Genomic DNA, 18,643 nt, shown 5'->3' on the forward strand with positions numbered 1-18,643 from the left:
CCCGCCGATCCCCCCGCCCCCATAACCCCGCAGCTCCCCTGCCCCCCGCAACCCCAACCCCGCAGCACCCCACCCCCAAGAACCCCAACCCCACAGCTCCCCCACTAATCCCCCCGTCCCCATAACCCCACAACTCCCCATCCCCCGCAACCCCAACCCCGCAGCCCCCCCGCCCCCATAACCCTGCAGCTCCCCCTGTCCTCCGCAACCCCAACCCCGCAGCCCCCCTGCCGATCCCCCCGCAACCCCAACCCCGCCGATCCCCCCGCCCCCATAACCCCGCCGATCCCCTACCCCCCGCCACCCCAACCCCGCAGCACCCCGCCCCCAAGAACCCCAACCCCACAGCTCCCCCACTAATCCCCCCGTCCCCATAACCCCACAACTCCCCATCCCCCGCAACTCCAACCCCGCAGCCCCCCCGCCCCCATAACCCTGCAGCTCCCCCTGTCCTCCGCAACCCCAACCCCGCAGCCCCCCTGCCGATCCCCCCGCAACCCCAACCCCGCCGATCTCCCCGCCCCCATAACCCCGCCGATCCCCTGCCCCCCGCCACCCCAATCCCGCAGCCCCCCCGCCCCCATAACCCTGCAGCTCCCCCTGTCCTCCGCAACCCCAACCCCGCAGCCCCCCTGCCGATCCCCCCGCAACCCCAACCCCGCCGATCCCCCCGCCCCCATAACCCCGCCGATCCCCTGCCCCCCGCCACCCCAACCCCGCAGCACCCCGCCCCCAAGAACCCCAACCCCACAGCTCCCCCACTAATCCCCCCGTCCCCATAACCCCACAAATCCCCATCCCCCGCAACTCCAACCCCGCAGCCCCCCCGCCCCCATAACCCTGCAGCTCCCCCTGTCCTCCGCAACCCCAACCCCGCAGCCCCCCTGCCGATCCCCCCGCAACCCCAACCCCGCCGATCCCCCCGCCCCCATAACCCCGCCGATCCCCTGCCCCCCGCCACCCCAACCCCGCAGCACCCCGCCCCCAAGAACCCCAACCCCACAGCTCCCCTACTAATCCCCCCACCCCCATAACCCCACAACTCCCCATCCCCCGCAGCCCCCCCGCCCCCATAACCCTGCAGCTCCCCCTGTCCTCCGCAACCCCAACCCCGCAGCCCCCCTGCCGATCCCCCCGCAACCCCAACCCCGCCGATCCCCCCGCCCCCATAACCCCGCCGATCCCCTGCCCCCCGCAACCCCGCAGCTCCCCTGCCCCCCGCCACCCCAACCCCGCAGCACCCCGCCCCCAAGAACCCCAACCCCACAGCTCCCCTACTAATCCCCCCACCCCCATAACCCCACAACTCCCCATCCCCCGCAGCCCCCCCGCCATCTCCCCGCCCCCCATAACCCCGCAGCCCCCCCGCCATGACCCCACTACCGAGCCGGGGCGCGCTGCTCCCTGCTGCGGTCATGTGACCCCCTTCGCGTCACCTGACCCATGGCGAGTCCCGCCCCTCCGGGACGTCACCGCGGAACCCTCGGCCTCTGTTACCAGGGTAACGGGGACCCCTCCGCAGCCCCCCGCGGCCGATTTCCAGCGCCGCCGTAACCATGGCAACCAGAGTGTCACCCCGTAACCAGCCGAGACACCCCTGTCGCCGTCACCATGGCAACCCCAGGGACGGGGGCCCGGAGTGCGCCCCGACCCTGCGGCTGCGGGGTGCCGGGGGGCAGAGCACGGCCACGGGGGAGGGGGGCCTAGGGGGCGCCGGGCCGGGGGGGCGGGGGGGGCGCTAGGGGGCGCTGGGCTGTGGGGCGCAGGGGGGGGCGCTAGGGGGCGCCGGGCCGGGGGTGCAGGGGGGGGCGCTAGGGGGCGCCGGGCTGTGGGGCTCAGGGGGGGGCGCTAGGGGGCGCCGGGCCGGGGGTGCAGGGGGGGGGGCGCTAGGGGGCGCCGGGCTGTGGGGCTCAGGGGGGGGCGCTAGGGGGCGCCGGGCCGGGGGTGCAGGGGGGGGCGCTAGGGGGCGCCGGGCTGTGGGGCGCAGGGAGGGGCGCTAGGGGGCGCTGGGCTGTGGGGCGCGGGGGGGGGCGCTCTCCCCGGCGGTCAGGGCTGGCCCCGTGGGGCGCTGGGTGTGGGGTGCAGGGCTGGGGGGCGCTAGGGGGCGCTGGGCTGTGGGGCGCGGGGGGGGCGCTCTCCCCGGCGGTCAGGGCTGGCCCCGTGGGGCGCTGGGAGTGGGGTGCAGGGCTGGGGGGCGCTAGGGGGCGCTGGGCTGGCGGGCGCGGGGGGGGCGCTCTCCCCGGCGGTCAGGGCTGGCCCCATGGGGCGCTGGGTGTGGGGTGCAGGGCTGGGGGGCGCTAGGGGGCGCTGGGCTGTGGGGCTCGGGGGGGGCGCTCTCCCCGGCGGTCAGGGCTGGCCCTGTGGGGCGCTGGGTGTGGGGCGCGGGGGGGGAACCCACGCCCCGGGGGGCGACGCTGCATGGCCCGGCTGGCGGAGGGGCTGGGTGCCCCCCATGGGCGCGGCGGCTGCTGGCCCCCTGCGCCCTGGGCTGGCCCGGCAGGGGCAGGGGCTGCCCGCACTGGCCCGGTGCCCAGTCACGCCCCCCTGGAGCAGTGGTGGGAGGGGCAGGCCCAGCCCGTGCCCATGCTCTGACCCCCGCCCGCCCCCACCTCCGGCCACCTGGCAGTGCCCCGGAGTCGCCCTTCCCCGAGGGGGGCAAGAGGGCCCCCTGCTGACCATGCCACCTGACCTGTGCTGACCTCTGACCTGCCCCCCTGCTGCCCCTGCCCCCCAATCCAGAGTCTCCGAAACTCATCAAATCACCTGTCTGTGTTCGGGGGCGGGGGGGTGCACAGGAAATACTCCCCGGGCTTTGAGTGCAGTGGTTAAAGGGGGGGCAATGGGGGTTGGGAACACAGGGCATGGGGGGCACGGGGGCCTCGGACGTTGGGGGGGATCTGTTGGCGCTGGGAAGGGGGAGTTGGGAGTCTGGGGGGTGATTACCTCCCCCTCCCCTGGACAGGTAGGTGGGAGAGTGGGGGGCTGCTCCCACAGGTGACACTAACCCCCTCTGCCCCATGGCTACCGGGGAAAGAGGCTGGGGGGCCCTGCCAGGCTGGGAGGGGTTAGGGAGCTGTCACGTGGGGCGGGGGGGACTCCCTGCCCCACTGGAGATGCGGAAAGCTCAACCCTGTGCAGGGCCAGCTGCAGCCCCAGCGTGAGAGCTGCAGGGCCGGAGTCGAACCCCGCTCTGGGCGGTGGGCAGGGCTGGGAGCCAGGACGCCTGGGTTCTCTCCTCACAGCCCCCACTTTGCCCCCAGCCCAGGATGGACGTGGGTGCCTATCTCTCCCGGATCGGGTATCAGGGCCTGACGGAGCCCACCCTGGAGACGCTGCGGGGGCTGCACCGTTGCCACCTGTTCTCGGTGCCCTTTGAGAGCCTGAGCGTGCACTGCGGGGAGCCCATCACCCTGGCGCTGCCCCTGCTCTACGACAAGATCGTCCGCCGGCGGCGCGGCGGCTTCTGCTACGAGAACAACGGGCTCTTCCTGTGGCTGCTGCGGGCGCTGGGCTTCGACGTGGTGGGGCTGGCCGGCCGCGTCCGCAACCGCTTCACCGGGCGCCTCGGGCCGCCCCGCGACCACCTGCTGCTGCTGGCCCGGCTGGGGGGCCAGCGCTTCCTGTGCGACGTGGGCTTCGGGGACGGCTTCCTGGAGCCCCTGTGGCTGGAGCCGGGCCTGGAGCAGCCGCAGGAGGGCGGCACCTTCCGGCTGGGCCTGGCGGGGGGCGTCTGGGCGCTGGAGCGGCTGCGGGCGCCGGGCGGGGAGGGGCGGGCGCTCTACACCTTCACGCTGGAGGAGCGGGAGCTGGGAGACTTCGCCGCCATGGCCTGCTACCACCAGCAGGCCCCCAGCTCCCTCTTCGCCTGCAAGTCCTTCTGCAGCCTGCCCCAGCCGGGCGGGGGCCACCTCACCTACATGGGCTGGCGCCTCATCGCCACGCGGGGCGGGGAGCGCACGGAGACCCCTCTGCAGCCCCCCGAGATCCCCGCCCTGCTGCAGCACGCCTTCGGGGCCCAGCTGAGCGGGATCTTGGTGCCCAAGGACCAGGACATACAGCCACCCCCGGAGGGGGAGGAGATGGGGCCAGCTCCCCCCACTGAATGAAGGAGCGCCGAGAAAGGAGGTGGAGGGGGGCCGAGACCCCCCGACAGCACCCCTGGGGGCCCGGCTCTGAGAGCTGTGGGGAGAGGGAGCTGTAAAACATGCCATCCAGGGCAGGAACCTGGGGGGAGCTGCTGGGCCCAAAGGGAAGAATGAGGGGTGGTCTGGGAGCCAGGACTCCTGGGTTCTATCCCCCGCTCTGGGAAGGAAGCAGTGTCTAGTGGGTTGGCTTGGGCTCGGCTCAGGACTCCTGGGTTCTATCCCTGGCTCGGACACCGACTCTGTGTGATGCTGGATGGGTCCATTCCTGTGGTGCATTGAGCGTGTGAGCTCCATGGGGCAGGGCCTGCCTTATGCTGAGCAACGAGGGGGCCCTGATCCCTGGGTGTGAGGGTCCTTGCAGGGTCCGGTGCGGTGCCACTCCCTCCAGCCCCACAGCTGTCTCCACCCACCCCCTCCTCACAAAATAAAGGGCAAGAGGCTCAGGACCAAGGGCTGAGTTCATTTATTTATTTCATAAAAGCAACTTCCCACCGCCCCCGTGCCAGGGGGGATAAACGCCCCTAAAGTCCCCTATTTACAGAACGGGCCGCCGGGGGTGGGTCTGGGTCTAGGCCTCGCTGACATGATGGGCAGGCTCCAGGCCATGCCCAGGTGCAGGGGGGTTTCTCGGGGGGCAGGGCCATGCCCAGCTGCTGCAGGGTGCTAGGAAGGGGGATCCCCCGGGCTCAGTGACAGCAGCAGCTGGTTCTGTGCCCAGCTGTGGGGGAGTTGTAGGGAGGCACCCCGGGAGGGCTAGGCCCAGTCCTCCATCAGGCCTCATGCCCAGCTATGCAGGGGCAGGGGCATCCCAGGGCTGAGGGGGTGCGCTAGGCCCAGGCCTCAATGATGTCATCGGGCTCCATACCCAGCTGTGCGGGGGGGCACCCCAGGGGGAGCTAGGCCCAGGCCTCGATGACATCGTCGGGCTCCATGCCCAGCTGTGGAGGAGGGGGTTGGGGGCACCCCAGGGGGGCTAGGCCCAGGCCTCGATGTTATCGGGCTCCGTACCCAGCTGTGCAGGGGGCACCCCAGGGGGGGCTAGGCCCAGGCTTCGATGACATCGTGGACATGGTGGCATGCCCAGGTGTGGAGGAGGGGGTTGGGGGTCAGGGGCACCCTAGGGGGGCTAGGCCCAGGCCTCGATGACATCGTCGGGCTCCATGCCCAGCTGCTCGGGCGTGCGGGTCCCTGCCAGGCGCTGCCCGTCAAAGAAGAAGCGGAGTTGACGGCCGCCCAGCCCCATGGCCTCCTGGTAGCGCTCCATCAGCCGGTGCAGCGGCTCTCCCTGCCGGGGGTGGGGGGTTAGCGGGGTGGGGGGTACACGCCGCAGACATGCCAGGGAGGGGGCAATACAGGGACTGTGGGCTGGCCCCAGCATCCCTCCCAAAGCAGCCCCAGGTGGAGAGGGGCCTGCCCCAGGATAGCTCCCCCCCCCCCCCCCGACTGCCCCAGCCAACAGCCCCCTGCTGGCTCAGTCCCATCCTCCTCCCTGAGGCTGTGACAACCCCCACATCCCCCTCCCTCTGCAAACAGCACCTCACAGCCCTCTTGCATGGCCCCTCCCCCATAGACGACCCCCCCCAGATGGTAACCCCCCTGCAGCTCCCCCTTACCCTGGGCACGTTGAGCGTGAGCTGAGAGTCTTTCTCCTGGCCTCGCACGGTCAGCCGTAGTTCCCCAGGGCCCGGCCCAGCCCCCGGTTCCCCCCCACCCTGCGGCTCTCCGGCTGCCATGTCCACCACGCAATCTGCAGGGGACAGACGGACACACAGAGAGCGCAAGGGGCGGGCAGCTGGGGGCGCTGCACTGAGAACTCCCCTGTTACCCGCCCGTCCCAGGTTGGGGGACCCCCACTGATATCAGACCCCCTGCCCCCAGCCTGGGGGCACAGCATGCACTTCGGGGCCCGTACCAGAATTTCTGCAACCCGCTGTGGGCTCGTCAGCTGACGGCCATGGAGGAGAAGAGAGGCCTGGTGCGTGGGGCGACCATGAGCCGCCACGGGGACCCCAGCATGGCTCAGGCGGGGCAGCTGCCGGGCGCCCGCAGAACATGGAAACATGGGGCGGGAAGGGACCTCAGCAGGTGGCAGGGCCAGGCAAACCTAGGCCAGCCCTGACAGCTGTTTGTCCAACCTGTTCTTAGACACTTCCAGTGCTGCGGACTCCCCAACCCCCATCAGCCTGTTCCAGGCCGAGCTCCCCTTACAGTTAGACAGTTTCCTAATATTCGACCTAAATCTCCCTGGCCGCGGACGGAGCTCATCACTTCCTGTCCTACTGTGACGAAGTGGGACTGTTCTTAATGTTTCCTCTGAATAGTGTGGGGGTGCCTCAGTTTCCCCTAGGCAGTTCTTAAATATCTAGGGGGTGGGGTAAGGGTGTATGATCATTGCAGAGCCCTAGAGGGCAGGTGTGTGCAGGAGTCTGGACACAGAGAATGGCCAACACCCTATTTCCTGGCAACTGATGGCCTGGGCCCTTCCCCCCTGCCAGGTGAGAGCTAAAGGGTAGGAGAACAAAGGAATCAGGTGACCTCCTGGCCCGGGAAAGGAACAAAGCCCAGAGGAGGAGGGGCTGGAGGGGGTTTTCAGTTTGGGGCTGGCTGGGACATGGAGTGAAGTGCAGACGTGGTTGTCTGGCTCACTGCCCCCCAGAATGGACCCAGCTGAGGGGTCCCGTTCTCTGCACCTGCAAGCTCTGTTTTAGACCATGTTCCTGTCGTCTAATAAACCTTCTGTTTTACTGCTGGCTGAGAGTCACGTCTGACTGCGAAGTTGGGGTGCAGGACCCTCTGGCTTCCCCAGGAGCCCCACCTGTGCGGACTCGCTGGGGGAAAGCGCACGGAGGGGCAGAGGATGCTGAATGCTCTGAGGTCAGACCCAGGAAGGTGGAAGCTGTGTGAGCTGTGTGTCCTGAAGACAGGCTGCTCACAGAAAGGCGACTACCCCAGAGTCCTGACTGACTTCATGGGGAGCAGTTCCAGAGCATCGCCCAGGGACTCCGTGACACCTACCTCCAGTGAACACGGAGAATAACTGATCCCTGTGACGAAGGGGGAATTTTCTGTAGCATCTGTGGGAGTCTCACGCCTGCCTCAGTTTCCCCTATACTTTGCACAGCTACTCAGTGCGGGGGGGAAGGACTAAGTTTGCTCTCAGGGCAGCCTAAGACACAGGTACGTGCATCACCGCCCTGGCTGGTGGAACGAACAGTCATTAAGGAACTGGCTGAAACTGCCCCAGGTCAGCAAGGGGGCCAGAGAGCGCGGCTGGCTGCGCTCTTGACTCCTGGCTCCACGCTCCCAGCGGGAAGCTGGGCACAGACCCCGGCTGGAGAACCAGGGCCTGGGAGGGGCAAGGTGGGGGGAGCAGTGTGGGCGCTGGGGGCTCTCACCCGGGAACAGACTCAGGAAGGAAGTCAGAGAGCGAGTGAGCGATAGACAGAGCCTGACCCAAGGGTTTCCCCACAGCCTGGCGGGGCTCTGGGCTGAGCAGAATGGACTGGGCTGTAACCTGCACCCCTCTGCGCGACCCTAAGGGCTCCCTGTGCCTTGCCCAGCTGACTAACACACCTGACTGTGCGCCAGTGTTGAGGGACTGTCCCTGCCACGCTGGGTGAGGGCACCGTCCCGGCAGCGTGGGCGCGTCTCTGCCAGGGTCTGGCTCAGCGGGACTCGCTGGGCAGAGCTCACGGGGGAAGCAGGAGGCTGCAGCCCAGAGGTCCAGTCCAAGCAGGTGGTGAGGCCAAGTGGCCGACCCTGGAGGGAAAGGGGGACCCCAGGGGGTCTGGCACAGGGAAGGGATTTCCTGTGGCGTCCCACCCTCTCCTTACCGGCCTTTACTAGAGCTGACCCCTGCTCTCAGGCGGCTCAAACTCACCCGGGTTTTAACCTTCCCCAGGTCAGGGTTTCGGACCCCTCCTCTGGCCTCTCCACTTCGTCCCCCGCTTGGCTAACGCCTGGTGCCCAGAGCTGCACCCAGCACTCCCATTGCACGTGGGACAGCTACCGCCCGCGTCCTACGTACAGCGCTGCTGCGAGCGCTCCCCAGCCGGAGAGCCGCCTTTCCCACAACGGCAGCCCACCCGCGCCTGACCCGCTCGGACCGCAGACCCCACCCAGCCAGCGCGGCCCCAGCTGGTACCTAGGCCAAGAGAAGCCCCCTGCCCCTCACTCACCGATGATGTCGGCCACGCCCAGGCCCAGGCCCTGGGGGGTGCTGCTGGGGGGCAGTTCGACGTCTCGCAGCAGCAGCAGGATCTGCTCTGGCCGGACCTGCAGCCTCCCGGCCATGTGCTCCACCACTGCATGCAGGGGCTGTGACTGCGCCAGGGGAGGGGACCGTCAGGGAGGGCCAGACGGGCAGTCCACAGCCACCCCCAGCCCGGCAGCCCACTGGGCTGTTCTGGGCCAGCGTGAGCCAAGCAGCGGGGCTGGCATGGCAGGTGCCAAATCACCTGGTACATTCACCCCGAGTGACTCCAGCTGGGCCATTTCCCAGCAGATCCAGTGTCAGGCAGTTCCACCGCCCCCTGCAATCAGTGTTAATCTCACCCTGTCCTCCCAGCTCTACACTGGGGGGGTGAACAAGCCCCTTCCTCCACCTGGCCGCTGTCCTGCCCCCTATCCTGTACCAGCACCTCCCTGGCCCTACCCACCCCCGTCTGAGCTGTGCGCTCCGTGATCTGCGCTCTGCCTTTCCCCAGACCCCCCCGCCCCCCCAGGGCATGGCCGGGGTCTGCACGCTGGGGCGTGGGGCTCGCTCAGAGCCAGGCTGTGGGGGCAGGGTGGGAGATGCAGTGTCTGCAGGGGGCCGAAGGCTGTGGAGGATATATATGGCCTGCATGGAGGCCCGGCACAGGCCGAGGGGATGAGGGGCTCGCTCCCCAGCCACATGGGGATGTGGAAGAGCGGAGAGGTGGGGGGTCACTCACCATCTCCACGGCGACACGGTGGATCTCGGCCCGGCACCGCACCTTGAGCTGCAGCTGCCGGGGCACGGGGCATGGGGGCGGCTCCACCAGGATCACGTCATCCTCGGGCGGCTCCTCCCGCAGGCTGCGCTGGGCGGCCGAGAGCCACGTGCGGAGACCCCGCAGCTGGCGTGCCACCTCCCTGCGGGCAGGGCCGTCAGACCCCCGTGTCCCACAGACCCCCCAATCCCCACCTCCCTGCGGGCAGGGCCGTCAGACCCCCGACAGCCCCCCGTGCCCCACAGACCAACCCCCCCCCCCCACACACACACACCCCTCCCTGGGGCGCAGGGTCATCAGACGGACAGAGCCCTGTGCACCACAGGACCCCCCCCACACACACCTCCCTGGGGGGCAGGGCCGTCAGACCCCCAACAAACCCCTGTGCCCCACAGACCCCCCCCAGACACCTCCTTGGGGGGCAGGGCTGTTAGAGCCCCGCACAGACCCATGTGCCCCACAGACACCCCCCACCTCCCTGGAGGTAGGAGCCATCAGACCCCTGACAGACCTCCCCATCTCCCACCTCCAGAGACTCCCCAGACAAATCCCCCCAGAGACCTTCCCTGTTCTCTACAAGGGAGGTGTGCCCCAGAGAATCTGCCCCTCAATTCCCCAACTCCTGCAGAGGCAGAGATTTCAACAGAGACACCCCCCCCACCCAGCCCCACCTCCCTGAGGGGAGGAGCTCAGCAACACCCCCACATCCTTACAACCCCTCACCGGCGGGTCCGGCCCCTCTGTCTGCGTGTGGGCTGTGGTGGGGGAGAGGGGGACTCGTCCCGGACTCTGAGAGAGAGAGAGAGAGCAGGGGGTGAGATGGGGCTGCTGTGCCCCATAAGTGACAGCCCCCCCCCCCCCCGGGACAGACCCCAAAGCCAGGGGCCACAGAGCCCGAGCCATGCCCCCACCTCCCCTTTATAGCCCTGTCCCCTCCCCCCATATACCTCCATTGTAACCCTGTCCCCACCCTGATCACCCCACCCCCATTAGAGCCTAATCCCCTCCCCCCATATACCTCCCACAGTAATCCTGCCACAATCCCTCCCCCCCACCTGCAATCCCTCCCCCGCACCTACGTTCTCACTACCCCCTGCTGCTGCTGCGGCTCCTCCTCCAGCCAGTCAGTGCAGGGGCCCTGGGGGAGGCGTGGGGCATGAGGCCGCTCCGGCCGGGGGGGCGTGACAGGGCCAATCTCATCCACGTCCAGATCTGCCCCTGGCAGGGGGAGGGGAGACAGCAGCTGTGACTGCCAGGCAGGGGGCACCTCTCCCCACAGCTGCCCCCCCCAGACAATAAACCGCCATCCAGTGTACGTACCCCAAGCCCCCCAGATACAACTCCCCTGACCCCTCACCTGGCACATCTCCCCCCAACCCAACACACATAGCCACATATTAAAGGAACTGGCACCTGAAATTGCAAGCCCCACACCAAGGATTTTAATGACTCTAAACTCGGGGGTCGTACCCTATGACTGGGGAGCAGCTAATATAGTTCATATTTTTAAGAAAGGGAAAAAAATGTGATCCAGGAAACTCCAAGCCTGTTAGTTTGACCTCAATTGTACGCAAGGTCTTGGAACAAATTTTGAAAGAGAAAGTTGTTAAGGACATGGGGTGAACAGTAACTGGGATAAAATACAACAGGGCTTTACAAAAGGTGCATCCTGCCTGAGCTCCTTCTTTGAGAAGAGATCTGATGTTTTAGACAAAGGAAGTGCAGTGGATCCAACCTACCCAGATGTCCAAAAGGCTTTGGATCCAGTTCCACATGGGAAACTATTAGTTACATTGGAGAAGAGGGGGATTAACAGGAGAACTGAAAGGTGGGTAAGGAACTGGTTAAAGGGGAGACTGCAGCGGGTCCTACTGAAAGGTGAGCTGTCAGGCTGGAGGGAGGTTACCAGTGGAGTTCCTCAAGGATCGGTCTTGGGACCAATCTTATTTAACATTTTTATTACGCTTGTCGACTAATCGCAGTTAACTCACACAATTAACTCAAAAATTTCATCGCGATTAATCACAGTTTTAATCGCATTGTTCAACAATAGAATACCAATTGAAATGTTATTAAATATTTTGGATGTTTTTCCTATATATCGTATTCTGTATTGTAATTGAAATAAAAGTGTATAACTTGTTTATAAATGTTTGCACTGTAAAAATAACAAAAAGAAATCGTACTTTTCAATTCACCTCATACAAGTCATACAAGACAAATCTCTTTGTCGTGAAAGTGCAACTTAAACAAATGTAGATTGTTACATAACCACATTCAAAAAACAAAACAATGTAAAACTTCAGAGCCTACAAGTCCACTCAGTCCTCCTTCTTGTTCAGCCAATTGGGAAGAGAAACACGTGTGTTTACAGTTATTGGAGATAATGCTGTCTGCTTCTTATTTACACTGTCACCTGAAAGTGGGAACAGTCTTTTGCAAGGCACTTTTGTAGCCGGCCTTGCAAAGTATTTACATATAGGTATTTTTTAATTGTGATTAATTTTTTAATTGCTTGACAGCCCTAATATTTATTACTGAGCTTGGCACAAAAAGTGGGTGCATGCGAATAAAATTTGGGGATAAGACAAAGCTGGGAGGTGTAGCTAATATGGAGAAGGACCGGAATATCCTACAAGAAGATCTGGATGATTTTGTAATCTGGAGTAATAGAAATGGGATGCTATTTAATAGTGCAAAGTGCACTGAAGGACTAACAACAGGAATTCTTGCTCTAAACTGGAGACGTATCAGTCGGAAGCGACAGAGGAGAAGAAAGACCTGGGGGTATTGGCTGATCACAGGCTGACTAGGAGCCGCCAGTGTGATGTGGCCGTGAAAAAGGCTAACACGGTCCTGGGGTGCATCAAGTGAGGTGTTTCCAGTGGAGAGAGGGACATGTCAGCACCATGATACGAGGCACTGGTGAGACTCATCTGGAGTAGTGTATGAGAACGTAAGAAGGGCCAGACTGGATCAGACCAAAGGTCCACCTACCCAGTGTCCTGTCTTCCAACCGTGGCCAATGCCAGGTGCCCCGGAGGGAATGAACAGACCAGGGAATCATCAAGTGACCCATCCTCTGTCGCCCATTCCCAGCTTCTGGCAAAGCCGTTCTAGTCTCCCATGTAAGGAAGATGAATTCAAACTGGAACAGGCGCAGAGAAGAACTGCTAGGAGGACCTGAGGAATGGAAAACCTCCCTTATGAGCGGGGACTCAAAGAGCTTGGCTTGTTTAGCCTGACCAAACGCAGGCTGAGGGAAGACAGGATTGCTCTGTATAAATACATCAGAGGGATACATACCAGGGAGGGAGAGGAGTTATTTAAGTTAAGCGCCAATGTGAACCCAGAACACATGGCTATAAACTGGCCATTAACAAGTTTAGGCTTGAAATTAGATGAAGGTTTCTAACTCTCAAAGGAGTGAAGTTTTGGAGCAGCCTCCCAAGGGGAGCAGGGGGGGCAAAACCCCTAACTGGCTTCACGACTGAGCTTGATCAGCGTATGGAAGGGCTGGTACGACAGGACTGCCTACAATGGTGTGTGACCGCCTGTAACAAACATGGCCAGAGACGGGCCACTAGATGGGGAGGCTCTGAGTTACTACAGAGAATTCTTTCCCGGGGACCTGCCTGGTGGGTCTTGCTCACCTGCTCATGGTCTAACTGATTGCTGTATTCGGGGTTGGGAAGGAATTTTTCCCGGGGTCAGACTGTCTGAGACCCTGTGTGGGGGTTTCACCTTCCTCTGCAGCGTGCGACACGGGTCACTCGCAGGCTAGAACTAGTGTCAGCGGCGGATTCTCTGAAACTTGGGGTCTTTAAGCCACGATGTGAGGACGTGAGTGACTCAGCCGGAGGTTCACGGGGGTGGGGAGAGGGTTCTGTGGCCTGTGATCAGATTGGGGGTGTCTCAGACTTTAAGGGCACAAGTGGCCATCAAACACCACAGCCCGGGCAAACAGCCCCCCCCAGACGTACCTCTGCTGCCTCCTCCCACTCCCCCCCCGGGCACATACATAGCCCCCACCTCCCTATGGTCAAAACCCCCCTACTCCCACCCAGCCCTAGCACCCCCTTACCTCCCTGCCACTGCAGGGTGGGCACCTCCGGGTGCAGCTCCGCAGGGCACAGCTGGAAGCTGCTGTTCACCTGGAGAGGAAGGGGGCATGTTACCCACAGGCCCTGCTGCACGGGCACCCCCATGGGGGCACCGAGCCTCAGGATGGGCACAAGAGGGATGAGCATGTCAGGGGAGGGGGGCTGGGAGCCCGGACTCCTGGTTCTATCCCCAGCTCCGGGAGAGGAGAGGTGTCTGGTGGTTAGAGCTCGGGGTGGAGGGGTGCTCAGACGCCTGGGTCCCTGTTACCTTGTTCGAGTAGACAGGCACAGCGGGGACCTCGGTGCTGCACAGAACACGCCGGCGCTTGGGGCGCGGCTGCCCCACTGCCCCCCTTGGGGGTCTCACAAGCTCCTCCTCGCTGTCACTGCTACTGCTGCCCCCCACGTAGATGGGGGGTGGGGCAGGGCCAACCTGAGTGGGGATGAGAGGGTTAGGGAGCAGGACTCCTGGGTTCTACCCTATGATTCCCCCAGTACAGCCCCAGGGGGGCTCCCCCACCTGCCCAGCGGCCCCCTCGACCCTGCGCCAAGACAGGGGTGAGGGAGGAGCAGGCCCCAAGTCACCTCCCCTACTGCCCAGAGACCCCCCCAGAGCCTAGCTCCCCAGAGACCCCCACCCAGAGAGCCCCCCACGGCCCCACTCCCCACTGCCCAGAGACCCCCCCACAGCCCCACCCAGAGACACCCCCCAGCCTCGCTCCCCACTGCCCAGAGACCCCCAACTGCCTCACCCAGAGACCCCCCCCACAGTCCCACCCCACTGCCCAGAGACCCCCCCGAGCCTAGCTCCCCAGACCCCCCACCAGAGACCCCCCACAGCCCCACCCCACTGCCCAGAGACCCCCCCCGAGCCTAGCTCCCCAGAGTCCCCCACCCAGAGACCCCCCCCACGGCCCCGCTCCCCACTGCCCAGAGACCCCCCCCGAGCCTAGCTCCCCAGAGACCCCCACCCAGAGAGCCCCCCCCACGGCCCCGCTCCCCACTGCCCAGAGACCCCCCACAGACCCAACCAGAGACCCCCCACAGCCCCACCCCACTGCCCAGAGACCCCCCCAAAGACCCCCCCGAGCCTAGCTCCCCAGAGTCCCCCACCCAGAGACCCCCCCCACGGCCCCGCTCCCCACTGCCCAGAGACCCCCCACAGACCCAACCAGAGACCCCCCACAGCCCCACCCCACTGCCCAGAGACCCCCCCCAAAGACCCCCCCGAGCCTAGCTCCCCAGAGTCCCCCACCCAGAGACCCCCCCCACGGCCCCGCTCCCCACTGCCCAGAGACCCCCCACAGCCCCACCCAGAGACACCCCCCAGCCTCGCTCCCCACTGCCCAGAGACCCCCAACTGCCTCACCCAGAGACCCCCCCCACAGTCCCACCCCACTGCCCAGAGACCCCCCCGAGCCTAGCTCCCCAGACCCCCCCCAGAGACCCCCCACAGCCCCACCCCACTGCCCAGAGACCCCCCCCGAGCCTAGCTCCCCAGAGACCCCCCCCACGGCCCCGCTCCCCAGAGACCCCCCCGAGCCTAGCTCCCCAGAGACCCCCACCCAGAGAGCCCCCCACGGCCCCGCTCCCCACTGCCCAGAGACCCCCCACAGCCCCACCCAGAGACACCCCCCAGCCTCGCTCCCCACTGCCCAGAGACCCCCAACTGCCTCACCCAGAGACCCCCCCCACAGTCCCACCCCACTGCCCAGAGACCCCCCCGAGCCTAGCTCCCCAGACCCCCCCAGAGACCCCCCACAGCCCCACCCCACTGCCCAGAGACCCCCCCGAGCCTAGCTCCCCAGACCCCCACCCAGAGACCCCCCCCACAGTCCCACCCCACTGCCCAGAGACCCCCCCACAGCCCCACCCAGAGACACCCCCCAGCCTCGCTCCCCACTGCCCAGAGACCCCCCCACAGCCTCACCCAGAGACCCCCCCCCAGCCCCACCCCACTGCCCAGAGACCCCCCCAAAGACCCCCCCGAGCCTAGCTCCCCAGAGTCCCCCACCCAGAGACCCCCCCCACGGCGCCGCTCCCCACTGCCCAGAGACCCCCCACAGCCCCACCCAGAGACACCCCCCAGCCTCGCTCCCCACTGCCCAGAGACCCCCCCACAGCCTCACCCAGAGACCCCCCCCAGCCCCACCCCACTGCCCAGAGACCCCCCCAAAGACCCCCCCGAGCCTAGCTCCCCAGAGTCCCCCACCCAGAGACCCCCCCCACGGCCCCGCTCCCCACTGCCCAGAGACCCCCCACAGCCCCACCCAGAGACACCCCCCAGCCTCGCTCCCCACTGCCCAGAGACCCCCAACTGCCTCACCCAGAGACCCCCCCCACAGTCCCACCCCACTGCCCAGAGACCCCCCCGAGCCTAGCTCCCCAGACCCCCCCCAGAGACCCCCCACAGCCCCACCCCACTGCCCAGAGACCCCCCCCGAGCCTAGCTCCCCAGAGACCCCCCCCACGGCCCCGCTCCCCAGAGACCCCCCCGAGCCTAGCTCCCCAGAGACCCCCACCCAGAGAGCCCCCCACGGCCCCGCTCCCCACTGCCCAGAGACCCCCCACAGCCCCACCCAGAGACACCCCCCAGCCTCGCTCCCCACTGCCCAGAGACCCCCAACTGCCTCACCCAGAGACCCCCCCCACAGTCCCACCCCACTGCCCAGAGACCCCCCCGAGCCTAGCTCCCCAGACCCCCCCAGAGACCCCCCACAGCCCCACCCCACTGCCCAGAGACCCCCCCGAGCCTAGCTCCCCAGACCCCCACCCAGAGACCCCCCCCACAGTCCCACCCCACTGCCCAGAGACCCCCCCGAGCCTAGCTCCCCAGACCCCCCCAGAGACCCCCCACAACCCCACCCCACTGCCCAGAGACCCCCCCGAGCCTAGCTCCCCAGACCCCCACCCAGAGACCCCCCCCACAGTCCCACCCCACTGCCCAGAGACACCCCCCGAGCCTAGCTCCCCAGAGACCCCCACCCAGAGACCCCCCCCACGGCCCCGCTCCCCACTGCCCAGAGACCCCCCCACAGACCCAACCAGAGACCCCCCACAGCCCCACCCCACTGCCCAGAGACCCCCCCAAAGACCCCCCCGAGCCTAGCTCCCCAGAGTCCCCCACCCAGAGACCCCCCCCACGGCCCCGCTCCCCACTGCCCAGAGACCCCCCACAGACCCAACCAGAGACACCCCCCAGCCTCGCTCCCCACTGCCCAGAGACCCCCCCACAGCCTCACCCAGAGACCCCCCCCAGCCCCACCCCACTGCCCAGAGACCCCCCCAAAGACCCCCCCGAGCCTAGCTCCCCAGAGACCCCCCCCACGGCCCCGCTCCCCACTGCCCAGAGACCCCCCACAGCCCCACCCAGAGACACCCCCCAGTCTCGCTCCCCACTGCCCAGAGACCCCCCCACAGCCTCACCCAGAGACCCCCCCCAGCCCCACCCCACTGCCCAGAGACCCCCCACAGCCCCACCCAGAGACACCCCCCAGCCTCGCTCCCCACTGCCCAGAGACCCCCAACTGCCTCACCCAGAGACCCCCCCCACAGTCCCACCCCACTGCCCAGAGACCCCCCCGAGCCTAGCTCCCCAGACCCCCCCCAGAGACCCCCCACAGCCCCACCCCACTGCCCAGAGACCCCCCCCGAGCCTAGCTCCCCAGAGTCCCCCACCCAGAGACCCCCCCCACAGCCCCACCCCACTGCCCAGAGACCCCCCCGAGCCTAGCTCCCCAGACCCCCACCCAGAGACCCCCCCCACAGTCCCACCCCACTGCCCAGAGACCCCCCCCGAGCCTAGCTCCCCAGAGACCCCCACCCAGAGACCCCCCCCACGGCCCCGCTCCCCACTGCCCAGAGACCCCCCACAGACCCAACCAGAGACCCCCCACAGCCCCACCCCACTGCCCAGAGACCCCCCCAAAGACCCCCCCGAGCCTAGCTCCCCAGAGTCCCCCACCCAGAGACCCCCCCCACGGCCCCGCTCCCCACTGCCCAGAGACCCCCCACAGACCCAACCAGAGACCCCCCACAGCCCCACCCCACTGCCCAGAGACCCCCAACTGCCTCACCCAGAGACCCCCCCCACAGTCCCACCCCACTGCCCAGAGACCCCCCCGAGCCTAGCTCCCCAGACCCCCCCCAGAGACCCCCCACAGCCCCACCCCACTGCCCAGAGACCCCCCCGAGCCTAGCTCCCCAGACCCCCACCCAGAGACCCCCCCCCACAGTCCCACCCCACTGCCCAGAGACCCCCCCCGAGCCTAGCTCCCCAGAGACCCCCACCCAGAGACCCCCCCCACGGCCCCGCTCCCCACTGCCCAGAGACCCCCCACAGACCCAACCAGAGACCCCCCACAGCCCCACCCCACTGCCCAGAGACCCCCCCCAAAGACCCCCCCGAGCCTAGCTCCCCAGAGTCCCCCACCCAGAGACCCCCCCCACGGCCCCGCTCCCCACTGCCCAGAGACCCCCCCACAGACCCAACCAGAGACACCCCCCAGCCTCGCTCCCCACTGCCCAGAGACCCCCCCACAGCCTCACCCAGAGACCCCCCCCAGCCCCACCCCACTGCCCAGAGACCCCCCCAAAGACCCCCCCGAGCCTAGCTCCCCAGAGACCCCCCCCACGGCCCCGCTCCCCACTGCCCAGAGACCCCCCACAGCCCCACCCAGAGACACCCCCCAGCCTCGCTCCCCACTGCCCAGAGACCCCCCACAGCCCCACCCAGAGACACCCCCCAGCCTCGCTCCCCACTGCCCAGAGACCCCCCCCCAGCCCCACCCCACTGCCCAGAGACCCCCCCCCAGCCTCGCGCCCCATCGCCCACCCCACAGCCCCCCGCCACTCACCTGCTCCGCCATGGCGCGGGCTCCCAGGTCACGCCCCGTATTGGCTTAGACCCTCCCACTCAGCCCCGCCCCTGCCCTGCCATTGGCCACGGCCCGCCGGCTCTGTGACGCTAGACCAGACGGCTCCACCCCCCCCGAGGCGCGGGGGCCGCTGGGAGGTGTAGTTCCCCCGTGGGGCTGAGGGGGGCTCGGCTCCCCCCTGAGGCGCGGGGGCGGCTGGGAGGTGTAGTTCCCCCGTTGGGCGGGGGGGCTCGGCTCCCCCCCCGAGGCGCGGGGGCCGCTGGGAGGTGTAGTTCCCCCGTGGGGCGGGGGGGCTCGGCTCCCCCCCCGAGGCGCGGGGGCCGCTGGGAGGTGTAGTTCCCCCGTTGGGCGGGGGGGCTCGGCTCCCCCCCCCGAGGCGCGGGGGCGGCTGGGAGGTGTAGTTCCCCCGTGGGGCTGAGGGGGGCTCGGCTCCCCCCCGAGGCGCGGGGGCGGCTGGGAGGTGTAGTTCCCCCGTGGGGCGGGGGGGCTCGGCTCCCCCCCCGAGGCGCGGGGGCCGCTGGGAGGTGTAGTTCCCCCGTGGGGCT

At 67.1% G+C, this 18,643-nt stretch overlaps 3 protein-coding genes across 5 annotated transcripts in view; 1 reads left to right on the forward strand and 2 right to left on the reverse strand.

Annotated features, from left to right (window-relative positions):
- Nucleotides 1–1,477, reverse strand: part of SPNS1 (SPNS lysolipid transporter 1, lysophospholipid) — a 22,762-nt gene extending 21,285 nt beyond the window's left edge. The window contains exon 1 of the mRNA XM_075129096.1: nt 1,384–1,477. The gene's annotated coding sequence lies outside the window, so the exon portion shown is untranslated. The remainder of the gene's footprint in view (nt 1–1,383) is intronic.
- On the forward strand, nt 1,432–4,595 carry LOC125637972 (arylamine N-acetyltransferase 1-like). Its single transcript, XM_048853088.2, has 2 exons — nt 1,432–1,501; nt 3,261–4,595. Exon 2 carries the CDS (start codon nt 3,267–3,269, stop codon nt 4,104–4,106), a length of 840 nt encoding a protein of 279 aa, XP_048709045.2. The 5' UTR covers nt 1,432–1,501; nt 3,261–3,266; the 3' UTR covers nt 4,107–4,595.
- On the reverse strand, nt 4,592–18,163 carry NFATC2IP (nuclear factor of activated T cells 2 interacting protein). Of its 3 annotated transcripts, XM_075129097.1 has the most exons (10): nt 18,078–18,163; nt 13,490–13,654; nt 13,203–13,272; nt 10,198–10,336; nt 9,842–9,907; nt 9,080–9,260; nt 8,324–8,468; nt 5,759–5,892; nt 5,276–5,430; nt 4,592–5,187 (listed from the first exon to the last, which is right to left on the reverse strand). In XM_075129097.1, the coding sequence occupies exons 1-10, from the start codon at nt 18,087–18,089 to the stop codon at nt 5,184–5,186; spliced, it is 1,071 nt and encodes a 356-aa protein (XP_074985198.1). In that variant the 5' UTR covers nt 18,090–18,163; the 3' UTR covers nt 4,592–5,183. The 3 variants fall into 3 exon arrangements, with proteins under 3 accessions (XP_074985198.1, XP_048709026.2, XP_048709024.2); XM_048853069.2 differs by having other exon boundaries at nt 4,592–5,430; nt 18,078–18,162; XM_048853067.2 differs by lacking the exons at nt 4,592–5,187; nt 5,276–5,430; nt 5,759–5,892 and adding an exon at nt 5,899–7,904.
- Between the last annotated feature and the right edge of the window lie 480 nt (nt 18,164–18,643).

Source organism: Caretta caretta, chromosome 6 (genome assembly GCF_965140235.1).
Source record: "Caretta caretta isolate rCarCar2 chromosome 6, rCarCar1.hap1, whole genome shotgun sequence".
In the NCBI taxonomy this organism is placed as follows: Eukaryota; Metazoa; Chordata; order Testudines; family Cheloniidae; genus Caretta; species Caretta caretta.